At 42.1% G+C, this 16,367-nt stretch overlaps 1 protein-coding gene across 2 annotated transcripts in view; it reads left to right on the top strand.

The window, feature by feature from the left end:
• The first annotated feature begins 2,215 nt into the window (after positions 1-2,215).
• Positions 2,216-16,367, top strand: part of Gapvd1 (GTPase activating protein and VPS9 domains 1) — a 39,815-nt gene continuing 25,663 nt past the window's right edge. For both annotated transcript variants that reach the window (XM_089733143.1, XM_089733142.1), the window contains exons 1-14: positions 2,216-2,828; positions 4,029-4,252; positions 5,114-5,281; positions 5,972-6,184; positions 6,652-6,835; positions 7,232-7,411; positions 10,599-10,705; positions 11,372-11,509; positions 12,016-12,239; positions 12,838-12,940; positions 13,360-13,501; positions 14,444-14,550; positions 14,966-15,071; positions 16,108-16,231. In XM_089733143.1, coding sequence (XP_089589269.1) covers positions 2,538-2,828; positions 4,029-4,252; positions 5,114-5,281; positions 5,972-6,184; positions 6,652-6,835; positions 7,232-7,411; positions 10,599-10,705; positions 11,372-11,509; positions 12,016-12,239; positions 12,838-12,940; positions 13,360-13,501; positions 14,444-14,550; positions 14,966-15,071; positions 16,108-16,231 — 2,311 coding nt within the window. In that variant the 5' untranslated portion in view covers positions 2,216-2,537. The remainder of the gene's footprint in view (positions 2,829-4,028; positions 4,253-5,113; positions 5,282-5,971; positions 6,185-6,651; positions 6,836-7,231; positions 7,412-10,598; positions 10,706-11,371; positions 11,510-12,015; positions 12,240-12,837; positions 12,941-13,359; positions 13,502-14,443; positions 14,551-14,965; positions 15,072-16,107; positions 16,232-16,367) is intronic.

Here is a 16,367-nt window from a genome sequence, read left to right as displayed (position 1 = left end):
CAAAAGAAATCCCATAAAAACAGCATGGCTGTTAATTATGTCTGGGAAAGAATTAAAAACTCTTTTTCTCTTCAATGTTCTATTGACGAATTAAAAAGGAGGAGAAATTCGTGAGACATTCGTAAACAAGTGTAGGAGGAAGCGCAAACGGGTTCGCAAATTGAGTATGCGAACCCATTTGCACAGCCGCTAGGTTTGCGAATGAATGTTTGAAGGCCCTTCACATGCGCGCAAACATTCGTACAATGTACGAATATTTGCGCGCATGTCAGTGGCCGGCATTAGAGGCTAACGAAATTGTTTTAATTATTTTATTGCTTAAATGTGTGGCCCGCCTGGTTTTAAGTGGTTATCGGAGCCTATAGACATGAACAACGTAAATGACGTCACCCACCATAAAACATGAGTTCTAAGTTTCAGATTTTTAGTAGAACGGCTGCCCCACCCTTCGAACCGAAACGCATTACTGCTTAACGTCACCCCACCACCCTGACGCCCTATCACTAAAGCGTGAGGTTTTTGCTCCATGGTTTAATCTGTTAAAGTTAAACTATTAAAATAGTTTCACTGGAGCCCGTTCTTCCGTTATGTGTTATTTATTAATAAACATATAAACATAGAAATTGACAACCAGGATGGGTTCGTGTTCCTCTGAGCTGGTGATATAACCGAATAGATTGACGGACCGAATATTGTATACCCATAAAATCAAAATACATTTGCTTTAGAGCAGAAACAAATAGTGATAATCCCTAAGAGTGCGAGCTCTTAAAATTCCCTACCGCCAATTAGATTTCAATAATATCAATAGATATCAATATTTGGAGTTAAGGGTTAAGGCAGAGGTAAGGAAAATAATGTTTTTGTGTGTCATAGATGAATATGAAAGTTTCTGATATAAATATAGCTCCAGCGATCATTTAAAAACGGATTACTACGAATACGATTTGAATGTTTTTCTCGATTTGCACACTTATCTACGTACGTATTAATATGATACGTGAAAAAGTGTGGCATAATCATAATTGTTTTTTGTTTGTTTGCTAATTATAGCATAAAATATAAACATTCTGGCTAGAAATTGTATGAACTACAATGATAGTATGAATGTTTATTAAAGACAGGGAAATTAAGTTTATCTTCCAATATAGTAGAACTGCAGTATGCCCGTTTGACAATACACGATGTGTATTGTTAAACGGGAACCAACAAGTAAAAACCAGTAAATAATTATTTATGATTACATTCGCAGGTTTCATTTTAATGCACAATATCTCATCATATAAATTGCTCGTCAAGTAATGTTACTTAATTTTTTTATTTAATTTTTTAACACTCGAATTAGTTATGTTTTATTTTTTAGACCCCACGCATTAAACAAGAAGGACCCTTTTGTCATTGTGCCGCAATTTCAAGTAAGTAGTATCCCTGCAACCTTGCAAGAGTATTGGGATACTTGGGGTCGATATTTCGAGTGATTTCCAATTTCCGAGTCATTTGAAGGACAAAGCCAAGTTGACGTCAATAATGCTGGGAGTCCTCAATAAAGTGAAGCAGTAATTCACGCCTGGACAAAGAATTATGCTTTACAAAGTCCAGATCTGACCTCGCGTGGAGTACTACTCCTACCTCTTTGCCAGCGGTCCAAAATACCAGCTACTTCCATTTGACTCCATGCAGAAGAGAACCGTTCGGATTGTCGCTAATCCCATTTTGACGGATCGTTTGGAACCTCTGGGTCTGCGGAGGGACTTCAGCTCCCTCTGTATTTTGTTCCGTATTGGGGAGTGGGGACATGGGGAGTGGTCTGGGAAATTGTTTGAGGTGATATTTCGTTTTTACAATAGCACCACCCGCCACTGGTGTCAAGTTCATTCATATTACCTGAAGCAACTGCGGTCACCCACAGTGCGTTTTCAGAGATCTTTTTTGTCACCTACCATCCGGATTTCGTATATGAGCTCCCCTGCATGGTGTTTCCCGAGCACTATGATATATCCGTCTTCAAACTGCTTCAAATTGCTGACGTTCATGAGCGACGGTAACCGCTCACCATCAGGTGAGCCGTATACTCGTCCACCTACACGGGCAATAAATAAATAAAAACTTATATTTAGTTGTAAAGTCATTTTCTATGGCTTAGTTTTAAAAAAATATTCATAATATCTGTCTGATCTGTCAATTCTTTAATATTAAGTGTATTATCTATGCTGTCAATTTGCTAGTTATTCACTCATTCAAATATCTATTTTTGCTCGCGTATTTATGGCGTATTTATCGCGTTTTGTTTGTCGTAATTGTTGGTGATCAAAAATTTAACGATTTATTTGGAATTTCCGGGAATAACGACCCAATAAAGATAAAAAATCTGGAAATATTTTTCATCTGACGTTATTAATACAATTGTTGTAAATTAAGATTGTAAACAATGCAGTGAAAAGTCCTAATGAATTTCTTTGAAAACGAAATGACATGAACTAAATATTTTGTTGGTCCACCCTAATGAAATGTACAGATAAGTGTATTTGTTTTCAAATATGATGCAGTCATCATCAGAAGGATGCATGAACATCGCCGAACTGGCTAATCAGTTGCGGCGTGAAAAAATATTCATAAATACCGAGAGGCAGCTGTTACAGAAGTTGAACGAAGATGTGGAGAACCGGGCAGTGGAGTTGTTACAGGTGTCGTGGATCTGCTCGCAACAGCGTCAGAACCTCACAAACCTGATATCACGATCTGAGGCGGAATCTATAGCCGCCTGTCAACGAGCCAGTGCTTTAGAAAGAACCACATTTATCGATGTTTACAAAGTCCTCAAGTACAAGGTAAGAAATAACATCACATGACTTAATTTTATATATTTCCACAATTTAATCAATGTGAATTTATTCATATTCTATGTATGTATTGCAAGTATGCAACTATAATAATCCTAGATCCTCATTGTAAAATATTTCTGTATAACAAGAATAAATTAATTATACAAGAATCCAACGATATAATAATGACAACCTATTTATATGTTTTTTCTAAAAAACAGCTATAATACACACGATCGATTTTTTGTAGCATGCATGGTATCCACCCACTTTAATGCAACAAGTGACATATAGATAGTAAATGTTGTTAATATGTGTGACATAATGTGACAAACATTGCTCAATTTGTCATACTTACATCATTTAAAATTTTCAAAGCTAACTATTTAAGAACATTTTTAAATCATTATTATTTATTGAGATGAACTTCTTGGTAATCTATAGATTCACCATGCGATTGCTGAGTAAATCAGGTTACAGAGAGAGAGGAATTTATATAAAAAATGTTAGTGGACTTGTAAATCTGGTGTAGGTTTAAGGAGCCTGTAGGTATAACATCGGAGGGAAAGATCTTACACTGAGCGGGTGATATTGCTTGGTAGACTGACGGTCCGAATGTTGTTGTTGGGAACTTGTATCTATGCAAGCTTATCTTGAAAATGTTGTAAGCGAGATTCAAGAATTTGTCAAATAAAAGAGTAGAATTTATAGAAGTTGAGAAATGCTCAATATAATAATGACCTTTATATTTCAGTGAACATTGAACAAGGTCACCATTTATTATAGAGAGTTGCAATTGTGTTAGTCATAATGTTCAGAACAATAGAGGTGATAATTGGTTTGTTTCTGTTTCAAACATGAATCTGTTAAATTAAAAGCTACAATATGAGAGGTGTATAACAGAAATTGAAAAATCTGTTATATACAATGAAAATAAATGTGATTTAAAATAACAATTATTGGTATTAAAGTTTAAAATCGCTGCACAATTTTTTTCTAAATTTGTTTACTAATGTTAATTGTTTGAATCCATAATGCCACCTGAGACAATCTGTGAAAATAATTAATTAATATCATCTAAAATCAATCATTATGTTTGAGTGAAATATTTAGGAAATTGTGTATTGCTAAATGTTTTAATTTTTTTATATTTTAGTATTTCAATACCTTTTGGACATCTTTTCATATTTTTCTTCTCTATTGCAGGAAGCTTTAGCACTTGGCGAGCTCCTTGGATGGCTCCGAGATTCGCCGCACCTTGTTGCACTTTGCCTCTTACTAGGAGAAGAACATATGCCTCAGTCGCTGCCCTCTGCTTTAGTTGCTGGTTTATATGGAAGTTGTAGACTAGCTAGTGACCGTACAAGATTATTAGCTGTCATAAAATCGTTGATTAAGCATCAGCTGGTCACTTCCAATGATCCTAGAAAGTAAGTATATAAATTTTGAGAACAGAAGTGTACATATTGATTAATGAAATGTGCTGAATTCCAATTATAATATAAATCATAAGAGACTGGCTACAGTACAAGCCTTTGCTTTTTTAGTGGACAATCAATGTATTAGAGTTAGAGTCTTGGAGGTAACGGTATTAGAAATATATATTAGGCTATACAAAGGGATAGGACAAGACATTTGAATTGTAAATTGATGATCTCCATTAATCACTTATTAAAGACATTGAGTTGCTCACATCAACTAATGAAAATTTAAAAAATTAAATGGTTTTTTTAATTAAGTACACCTTTAGAGCTGCTTATAACTATCATGCTTTCACTACTTGAAGAGTTTCCAAGAAAGTCTGGGTTTTGCTCTTTTTCAACTGTGAATGTACATGATGAAAAAAATAACAAAATACTCATTCAATAGATTTAATAAGGATGACTTGAATTAGAAGAAACAGGTCCACACTGTCGAGCACTGGCGTTGCTTAGTACTATTTGCAAGTATCTGGATTGTGCAGTGTTCCTGCATCTTGGAAGAACAATGCAAAATAGCCACAAATTAAGAACATCAATTTCCACAGAACTGTCAGTTTATTGTATTGCATGGGCAAATTTTAAAATTTAAAGTTTAAATAGTGTTCATTGCCACAGTCTTGTAGATATGAAGGGATTACAGAATCTATCAGACCAGAAAACCAGATTACTTGCTGGGGAAATAGGCTAAACTATGGCATCAATCTTTGTGAGCTCACTATACTCCTTTTAGATGACAAATGGATCTATCTACCTATGAATGTTAGCAATAATATTTCTCTTAGTCTTATTGCATTCGTGGACATTTCTCAGGTTATTCAGAACAGGCAAATGTGCTCTCGCATCTTTATATGCGGTTTTTCGGGATGGACATACTCCTGCGCGTCAATTCCTTATCGCGATGCTACAGGGACCAGTGATGACTGTACTGCAAGAGGACGAATTCTTCCTTGATATTGACCCAGACAAATCTATGGAAAGGTAACATTACAAACAAAAATATACAAAAATATCTCAGCTTATGTAACTCAAGGCCTAAAAAAGGACAGCCCTTCTCAATGAACTCCTTAAACATACACTTTCTAATTTAAAAAATACAATTTAATATTTAATGATTTTAAACAATACTAAGTTCTGATCTGGGCAGGATATTAGACCAAAGTAATAATATTATTGCATTGGTATTGGTCCTCCATACATGTATATATTTTCAATTTAATCCATTCTCTTTACTATGGTGAAAATTACATTTAAAGATTCCCTTATATAGATGAAGGTATTATATGGGCAATTAGATTATGTATATCTTACTTACACTATGCTCCATTCATAAACAATTTTAATTCAAATCTTCGAAATTTACTGCTGTGTCATTTTCATGTGGACAAGACTAAGGAATGTATGAGTATGTTTTGGCAGAATAATGCTGTACTATAAACCCTTGCCGATTAGGGATTTAGATATCCTAAACTGATAACACACATCCGACTGTGTACTTCTTCTTCTTCCTAGTCGTACACTCTTGACAGTGTGGTCATGGTCATGCATCAGTCGGATCCTGCGATACCGATGCGACATGCAAGAGCAATCGTGTGTGTGTGTGTTTGTGTGTACTAAACAATCCTTAACTTTAGCTACTGGAACATTACATTGCTCCCCATATATTTCCAGGTTTTCATCATCGGACCGTCTGAAAAAGTTCGGCCCACCGAACACCGCGGAATACGCAGCCAAGGTGACCCGCTACCGGAAATGGACCGTGCAGTCGCTGTACAACCTCACCACCAAGTTCATCATATCGATGAAAGAACACTGGTCGAACTTCCCGACGACCATCGCGTGGATCATACAGCAAATTGTACATTTACTGAAGCAACATTCCAGGTATTTATTTAATTTACTAGTGGTATAGTAACACCTACACAAATGTTCACGATTGACTTCCACGGTGAAGGAATAACATTGTGTAATAAAAATCAAACCCGAACCCTAAAATTATAATTTGCATAATTACTGGTGGTAGGACCTCTTGTGAGTCCGCGCGGGTGAGTACCACCGCCCTGCCTATTTCTGCCGTAAAGCAGTAATGCGTTTCGGTTTGAAGGGTGTGGCGTCCGTTGTAACTATACTTGAGACCTTAGGCATTATATCTCTGGGTGGGTGGCGCATTTACTCCTCCACCAGCTCCAGTAACCACTTAACACCAGGTCGACTGTGATTTATTCCGCCCATCTAAGCAATAAAAAAAAACCATCATGTCCTGCCAAAAAATTTACTAATGCCAATAAATGCCCGTGACGCATTAGCTAATGTTCAATTGACCCTAAAAAACCGCGTGTTTTGTTTTGCAGAGTATCAGATCGCGAACTGCACGCCCTCTGTACTGACCTCGTGTTGAACCACCTGATATGTCCCGCGATCATGAACCCCGAGGCGCACGGCGTGCTGGAGGTGCCCGTCTCGTACATCGCGAGGTCCAACCTTATACAGATCGCGCAGATCATTCAGATGCTCTGTCTGGCTAAGTACCAGGACGTGCGTATCACTATACGTCTTATTATTGTAACATAAAACTATCAGTAGAACACTCGTTCGGCAACGCTGGCATAGTCCTCGTAAGGCTTCCAGCATAGGTAGGAAAAAAAGAACAGTTTATTTCCTCCCTCTTGCTCTTTATATGAAGTAAATATCATACTGGCAGTAGAGCATTTTATTTGACCTGCATGCAAACACAACATTATAAACAGCATATTTTGGTTGTGAAGCCAAAAAGCTCAAAAAAATATTGTCTTTCTAAACGGAAATTTAGATGGGACAATCGTTATGAAATACTCCGAATTTAAACGTCAAGTGTGCCGTGAGCTCAATAATTAATGTCAATCAACTGATCTTAGTGAACCCAATATCAACAAGTAAACTAACTTGTTCCAGGTGGATCCGAAGCTGCGCGACCTGTACATGAAGTTCGAGCGCACGTCCGTGTGGACGCTGGTGGAGAGCGTGAGCGGCGAAGAGTACAGCGGCGCGCCCCCCGCCTCGCCGCACCCCCCGCTGCACCCGCACCCGCGCACCCCGCGCGCCCTGCTCGCGCCCGCAGACGCGCACCTGCTGGTACTGCACGCACCCACTACACACGCACGCACTACACACGCACGCACTACACACGCACGCACTACACACGCACGCACTACACACGCACGCACTACACACGAACGCACTACACACGCACGCACTACACACGCACGCCGCGCGCCCTGCTCGCGCCCGCAGACGCGCACCTGCTGGTACTGCACGCACGCATTACACGCGCATGCACTTCACACGCACGCACTACACACGAACGCACTACACACGAACGCACTACACACGCACGCACTACACACGCACGCACTACACACGCACGCCGCGCGCCCTGCTCGCGCCCGCAGACGCGCACCTGCTGGTACTGCACGCACCCACTACACACGCACGCACTACACACGCACGCACTACACACGCACGCACTACACACGCACGCACTACACACGCACGCACTACACACGAACGCACTACACACGAACGCACTACACACGCACGCACTACACACGCACGCCGCGCGCCCTGCTCGCGTCCGCAGACGCGCACCTGCTGCTACTGCACGCGCGCACTACACGCGCATGCACTACACACGCACGCACTACACACGAACGCACTACACACGCACGCACTACACACGCACGCCGCACGCCCTGCTCGCGCCCGCAGACGCGCACCTGCTGGTACTGCACGCACGCACTACACGCGCATGCACTACACACGCACGCACTACACACGCATGCACTACACACGCACGCACTACACACGCACGCACTACACACGCACGCACTACACACGCACGCACTACACACGAACGCACTACACACGCACGCACTACACACGCACGCCGCGCGCCCTGCTCGCGTCCGCAGACGCGCACCTGCTGGTACTGCACGCACGCACTACACGCGCATGCACTACACACGCACGCACTACACACGAACGCACTACACACGCACGCACTACACACGCACGCCGCGCGCCCTGCTCGCGCCCGCAGACGCGCACCTGCTGGTACTGCACGCACGCACTACACGCGCATGCACTACACACGCACGCACTACACACGCATGCACTACACACGCACGCACTACACACGCACGCACTACACGCGCATGCACTACACACGCACACACTACACACGCACGCACTACACCCGCACGCACTACACCCGCACGCACTACACCCGCACGTACTACACCCGCACGCACTACACCCGCACGCACTACACACGCATGCACTACACACGCACGCACTACACCCGCACGCACTACGCGCGTATGCACTACACACGCACGCACTACAAGCGCATGCAAAACACGCGCATGCACTACACACGCACGCACTACACACGCACGCACTACACACGCATGCACTACACACGCACGCACTACACACGCACGCACTACACACGCACGCACTACACACGCACGCACTACACACGCACGCACTACACGCGCATGCACTACACACGCACACACTACACACGCTCGCACTACACCCGCACGCACTACACCCGCACGCACTAGACCCGCACGCACTACACCCGCACGTACTACACCCGCACGCACTACACACGCATGCACTACACACGCATGCACTACACACGCACGCACTACACACGCATGCACTACACACGCACGCACTACACACGCACGCACTACACACGCACGCACTACACGCGCATGCACTACACACGCACACACTACACACGCACGCACTACACACGCAAGCACTACACACGCTAACGGCACGGCGACCTACCCGCTATGTCGTGAGCTCGTGTCTTATAGGTGCCGACGCACTCCGATGTCAATGAGCACCTGCTACGACTTGACATCAGGAGCCCTTGTACGGAACTGGCCACCTACCGTACAAAACTCATAAACACGCATAAACAAACATTTGAGAATCGGGTCTTCACTACATAGTATAAAACTAAGTCGCTTTCTCTGTCCTTATATCCCTATGTATGCTTAAATCTGTAAAACTACGCAACGGATTTTGATGCGGTTTTTTTTAATAGATAGAGTGATTGAAGAGGAAGGTTTATATGTATAATAAAAGCCATTAAATAGTGGAGAAATCAATAATAAATTAGTTTCCGAAGCGAAGCGAGAGCGGGTCGCTAGTAACTAATAAAATCTGTAGTTGAGCAGACGACGTAAATTTTCAAATGAATCTCCTTAGTCGCCTTTCACGACACCCACGAAAAGAGTTGGAGGGGAGGTGCTATTCTCGACGCCACACACTTTATTTTTGTACACTTTATATTAATTAGCTTCACTTGTATGTATGTTTGTAACTGACTCCTTTAGACGCGATGTTGCTTTAAAAGGCCAGATTTAATTCAAACGTGTAGATTTATTGAGGACCGATGACAATTCAATATTAAAAAAAAATTTAAAAAATTGAAATTCAACAAAAAAAAAAGGAAATAAATTTGCATGGGGTGCATGGTATTATTAGTTATAAATATTTTTCTGACACATAAGAGTAGAAGAATTATTATTTCTCTTAAAAAACACCCCACGCTTTTTGAAGTGAAACTTCTTTAGGCGCATGAGGGTAAAATTTTTACAGAACGTCACTCAGGTATGCAACGGAAGTGACGTAAGTGACGTCAAACTACTATTGAAATTAAGTACTTGTCAAATGTCAGTAGTAGTAGTTGTTGTATTTTTCCAACTGGAAAGGCAAATGTATCATTACATTACATTACAGCCTAATATTTTATATTTTTTTTGTGAAAAATGTTAATAGGAATTGAAACTAAATGAAAAGAATTTGGAACATTAATCAAATAGCATGAAATTAAATCAGTCAATTCAATTGGCAAAATATTAGTCATTTACAATTTAGAAATCTAAACATAATGTGACTGTCAACACTGAGGTTTGAGATTGACATTTGACAGACTTTTGGCGGGAACATATCTTCCTTTTTCCCTTCCTCTAAGTCTCGGAAATTTAAAGTTTTAGATTTGTATAAATATAAGCGACACTCATAAATTAGTTCGCCAAAAAAGTTTCACTTCTGACACGTGTACTTTGTACGCACGCACTTTTTTTTACAATAAAATATATATTGTTTTACACTATTTTCAATTTAAATTTATTAAAATTTATTTTCTATTTTTCGTTGAATTTTATATAAAGCGTGTTTTTTAGTTTTTTTAAACTATTCTTTATTGTAATAGTCCAAGTGCTATTTTCGTTTACAGATAATGTTCTTAAAACGTATATCGTCGAAATTGAACAATAACATGCCATCGACGCCGTCCGACGAGCAGCCCGGGAACTCCGCGACGGTCGCCGAGGCTGTCTTCAGGTACATACCATGACACAGCATCTGTCAACAGCAACTATAGTACAAACTTTTTCGGTCACATTTCTTACTGGTGGTAGGACCTCTTGTGAGGCCGCACGGGTAGGTACCACCGCCCGGCCTGTTTCTGCCGTGAAGCAGTAATGCGTTTCACTTTGAAGGGTGGGGCAGCCGTTGTAACTATACTGGACCTTAGAACTTATATTTCAAGGTGTGTGGCGCATTTACGTTGTAGATGTCTATGGGTTCCAGTAACCACTTAACACCAGGTGGGCTGTGAGCTCGTTCATCCATATAAGCAATAAAAAAAAACTGTCAGCGACGCACTCCACCAAGCTACAAAAAGGGGTTCGATGGAGACAGCTGGTTGACGGAATCGGACGGAGTCACGATCCTCAGCAGTGAGGGACTGATCGAAGAGAGAGAGTTTGGGGAGATATACGACAAAGGGAAGATCTTCCACCGAGCGGGTGATATTTGCTCGGTAGACCGACGGTGTGAATGTTGTTGTTCGGAACTTTTATATATGCGAGCTTATCTTGAAAATGTCGAAAGCGAGATTCAGGCATCTGTCAAATATTTTGCGTTGTATGATGGCTACCCGCCACAAGAGAAAGCCTTTCAAGCTTATTCTTCCGTTTGTTAATGAGTCGTGTGCACGTTGTTCAGCTCGTCGAGCAGCGAGTGCTCGTGGGGCGGGGAGGCGTCGGCGTCGCGCCTGGCCGCGCTGCTGCAGACCATGGAGCCCAACTACAGGAGCAGACTCCACGACCTTCTCAAGAAAATGCCTGATCTATCTAAATACAAGTTAATATTTTATATTCATTTATTAATCGCCTTTGTAGCCAGATGGTTAAGGCCCACCAGATCAGGAGTGATTACCGTCGCCCATGAACATCAGCAATGCTAGCACGGCCAAGTCGTGGCTACATTCTATTTTTTTTTTTATTATCCTTGTAGGCAGACGAGCATACGGCCCACCTGATGGTGAGTGGTTACCGTCGCCCATGGACTTCAGCAATGCCAGGGGCAGAGCCAAGCCGCTGCCTACCGCATAATACTCTCCACAAGCCTCTTTTAAAGAAGGACATGTCATAGCGCTCGGGAAACACCGTGGAGGGGAGCTCATTCCATAGCCGGATGATACGTAGCATTCATCTAAATCCTTATAAAGTGTGAACAAATTGATGTCTAATGTTACTTTCGTAATACGTTACACAAATAAAGTTTTTTAAACATTTTTTTGTTTATGTTATGTTATCAGTTAATCTTGTCTTAAATAAAATTTCCAAACGAACGACGAAACTTTTCAGGCAAACCTCACCGCTAGAAGCCAAAGACACCCTCGAGAACGGTCACCCGAAGAAAGGTATACTCTCTAAGGTTCCGAAGCCCCGCCTGCCTCGCTCCGGCAGCTCCAACTCCTCGCTGGCCGACGAGAGGTCGACGAACGGGTCCTGCGACAGGGAGGAGGTCGGCGACGGTCCAGAGGTCTGGATGATACGGCTGGCCAACACCGAGGAGCACGAGTACATCGGTGAGTTCCACCCATACCATATACAGGGTGTGCAGAAATCGTCTCCAAAAACGACATACCATATACAGGGTGTGCAGAAATCGTTTCCAAAAATGATTCTACTAATGATTTACTGGTGGTAGGACCTCTTGTGAGTCCGCACGGGTAGGTACCACCGCCCTGCCTATTTCTGCCGTGAAGCAGTAATGCGTTTCGGTTTGAAGGGTGGGGCAGCCGTTGCAACTAAACTTGAGACCTTAGAACTTATATCTCAAGGTGGGTGGCGCATTTAGTTGTGGATGTCCATGGGCTCCAGTAACCACTTAACACCAGTTGGGCTGTGAGCTCGTCCACTCATCTAAGCAATAAAATAAAATAAAATCTAATAAGAAAAGCTTATCACTTTAAACTGCTGATTTACGCGGCTGAATTTCGTCTTTAGTACTCTGTAATACCCTTAAGCTTTATGTAAATAATCAATTAAAAAAGTTAAACTGTAAGTTTGAAAAATTTGCTCTTATACATGTTGGGTAATTTCCATGAATGATGGGTAACCTTTTGGGAATTTTTATCGAAACATGGCGACGGTAAGAATAACTAGTTAACATTGACTTCTCAGGTCTGATACCGGAATCTAAAGTGTTGGAGTGCTACTACGGAGGGGCGGAGGGCGACGACCCCGCGCTGGTCCCGCCCCGCGCTCCTCAGCAGAAACGTACCAGGTAGGGGGTTTCCTAAACAAAAACAACTGTTTTTTTCTATAAAATTAGCGGAAACTTTTTAGATTATATTACCTTTTAGCCTTTTCGATTTCCAGAAATAGTTCAGGTAGATGACTTAAATCCTAGTATTGGGAGTAATTGCCTCTAAAAAACGACTACACAAAACGCCTTATGTCGTCATTATCTCTAAGCGTGCGAAAGAGATAGCGAGCACTCTACATTAGTCTACATACAGGCTTATATATTATGTACTAGGTCACTTTATATATGCTTCAAAGCTGATCGAGGTGATCTTTGAGCATTTTCTGTCGAGTATACTACGTAGTATCACAGACAATTTGTAGTTTGATGTTTAGATTTGGAATGTTTGGACTCGTCCGTGCCCGCACACAACAGTACCCACTGTGTTGTATAACCAGGTTCTCGGTGTCCCACGACGAGGTGTCCCTGGGCAACACGTCAGACAACTTGGAAGCCGTGTCGGAAGCCGCCTCCAACCACAGCGTCACCTCCAGCATGGAACTCGAAACCGAAGACCAGAACGACAACCTATCTGATATGGTGCGCCTCTTTATACTCATATCCCGATAGCCCACTGAGTTTCTCGCCGGATCTTCTCAGTGGGTCGCGTTTCCGATCCGGTGGTAGATTCTGCGAAGCACTGCTCTTCCTAGGGCCAGTGTTAGCAACACTCCAGTTTGAGCCCCGTGAGCTCACCTACACGTTAGGGCGAAGCTGAAATAGCCTCTCAAGGCTATCAGCATAGGTAGGGAAAAAAATCCCGATTTAATTACACTCCGCTATACTGAATGTTTTTGGAACGAAGTTCCTAATCGCGCTCTGCGAAAGGGGGCTAGACGGAAAAAATTAAAACCAAAAGTTGTAACGAAACTTTTTGCTGTAGTTGTGAGCAGTGCGGCGTGCGCGTGTTTTTCTGTCTGTATCTCTCTCTCACACATAGAAAGCAAGCCAGCTATTTTCGTTTCGTCTTTCTATTTCGCATTGGACAGCGTGGTGTCGCGACGATAACATTTTTTGTACATAATAAATAATAAAAAATAATAACAACTAGCTGACCCGGCAGACTTCTTATTGCCTCAATCGATAAATAAAACACCTAAACTTTTGTATAAAATAAACTTAAAACAATCAAAAATGTTCATATTAATTTACCTTTTAAACCTTCTCTGGACTTCCACAAATAATGCAAGACCAAAATTAGCCAAATCGGTCCAGCCGTTCTCGAGTTTTAGCGAGACTAACGAACAGCAATTCATTGTTATATATAAAGATAATGAATACTATACATAATAAAAAAAATATTATTATAATTTAAAGATTTTTTTTTATTACAATTCCTTCACTAATTAATCGAAAGGAACTTCGCTCCATCCGGGTGTCCCTTGATACCTCCCAAGATTTTTTTTGTAAGAAGATGTTGATAGTTGCCTGACCCTGGCGGGGTGAGGGGAGTGTCGGAAGTGTACTGGTGGCTTGCTTCAGGTGTCGGCGAACGTGAGCGGGCGCGGCAGCCCCAACATCTCGGGGCGGGAGACGCCGTCGTCCCAGGTCACCGACGGCGACGCGGCCGGCGACGCGCCGCAGCGGAGGTACGCTGAGCAGCGAGCGCGCCGCCACTCCTTGCTGGACTGGACGGATGGACTTTACTACTTTTTTTAAAATCCGGCGCCGCATCGTTACACGCTTTTAGTCATATTGAAGCGCTGCAATCACAATTAAATTAATTTTGAAGTTCCAATATGTCCTACTGTGTGATAGGGCGTGTCCTTAGCCCGCACAGGTAGGTACAACCACCCTGCCTATTTTTGCCGTGAAGCAGTAACACGTACCGCGAAGGGTGAGGCAATCGTTGTACTATACTGAGACCTTAGAACTCATATCTCAAGAGGGGCAGCGACATTAACATCGGGTGAGCCGTGAGCTCGTCCACCGATCTAAACAATAAATTAATAAAATTAATAAAGTTGTAACAGTCTGTATTTAGACTTGTTGTTTTGTTCTCAGAATACCGCAAAACGTTCCACCGAGTCAGGCGGTCAACGTCCAAGCCAAACTGCTGAAGCACACGAGAAACGAAATCGAAGATAAATTCTGCAAATTCGAAATCAGAGTACGTCTTACTTACACGTGTAAAATTAACACGTTTGTTAATTTCTTAGCTACAAACACTAAACAGATGTTCCATGTTTCTCAAATTACAATCAATGGTCTACTGTGAAATATACACAAATAATAATAAATATACACAAACAATAACACTTAGGTAGGGATCATCAGTCGAACCAAAATGGATTTGAACCAATCCTTCTTTTTTTCCCTACCTAAGCTGGTAGCCTAGAGAGGCTATTCCAGCGTAACCGTAACTAGTAGGTGAGCTCACGGGGCTCAAACCTGACGACGTTGCTAACACGAACCCTAGCAAGAGCAGTGCTTCGCAGAATCTACCACCGGATCGGAAACGCGACCCACTGAGAAGATCAGGCGAGAAACTCAGTGGGCTGTGTCTGAGAGTTACCAATCCTTCGGTACTGCAATCGCCACTAATTACTATGTTAAGGAAGCAGAGACAGACAAACTATCTCCTAACGATTGGATCGCTTGATGAGGAAGAACAAAATCTAGTTAAAAACGAATATCACAAAAATGTTACGAAAGCTACATACCTATACTCTATACTAATATATAAATCTATAATGGTTTTTACGGATGTTCCGTTATAACTACTGAACCATGCATCTGATTGACTTAAAACTTGGTATACGTGTAGAAAATACATGTACATAATGGATAGGCTAATATTTATATGAGTGTTGGACACCAGTTGGTGTAGGGGGTCCTCATCATTAACGTTAATGATGGGAATCTTTGTGGGGGTGAGAAATAATAATATTAATTTTAAATGCCCAGCGAAGCCGACCGGGTACAGCTAGTTACTAATAAAAATACAGTGAAGCAACGGTTGGAATAGTCAATTTAAAAGGAATGAAATTAAAATATTATATATTAATTGGTTAATGTTTGGTGTTTTCTTTGGCTATGTCCTCCACGACGGTTGCGTGCATTATCTGTCACACAACAAGAGATTTATTTGAAGTTTCAAAACAAAATACATGACGATGTCTATTCTATAATGACATATTCGACAGAAACTTCTGGAAGGCGACGAGACGATCAGCATAATGTCGGACACGTGGAGCACCGACGTGCTCGCCTCGGACTCGGAGACCATCGGGGACTCGTGCGAGCAAACGCAGATCGCGGCCGGCCAGGGTAATGCGACACGCGCTCGCTACGTGCTGCTGTAGCGGACGCGGGTCAATTATCATGATTATTACGAAACACATTATTTTTTGAGATCAAAATTAGGTTCAGATAACTTGGTGTCAAAATCGTATCACTCCGTCGT

Source organism: Bombyx mandarina, chromosome 15 (genome assembly GCF_030267445.1).
Source record: "Bombyx mandarina strain Sakado chromosome 15, ASM3026744v2".
Classification (NCBI taxonomy): Eukaryota; Metazoa; Arthropoda; class Insecta; order Lepidoptera; family Bombycidae; genus Bombyx; species Bombyx mandarina.
This window is presented reverse-complemented; position numbering and strand designations above follow the sequence as displayed.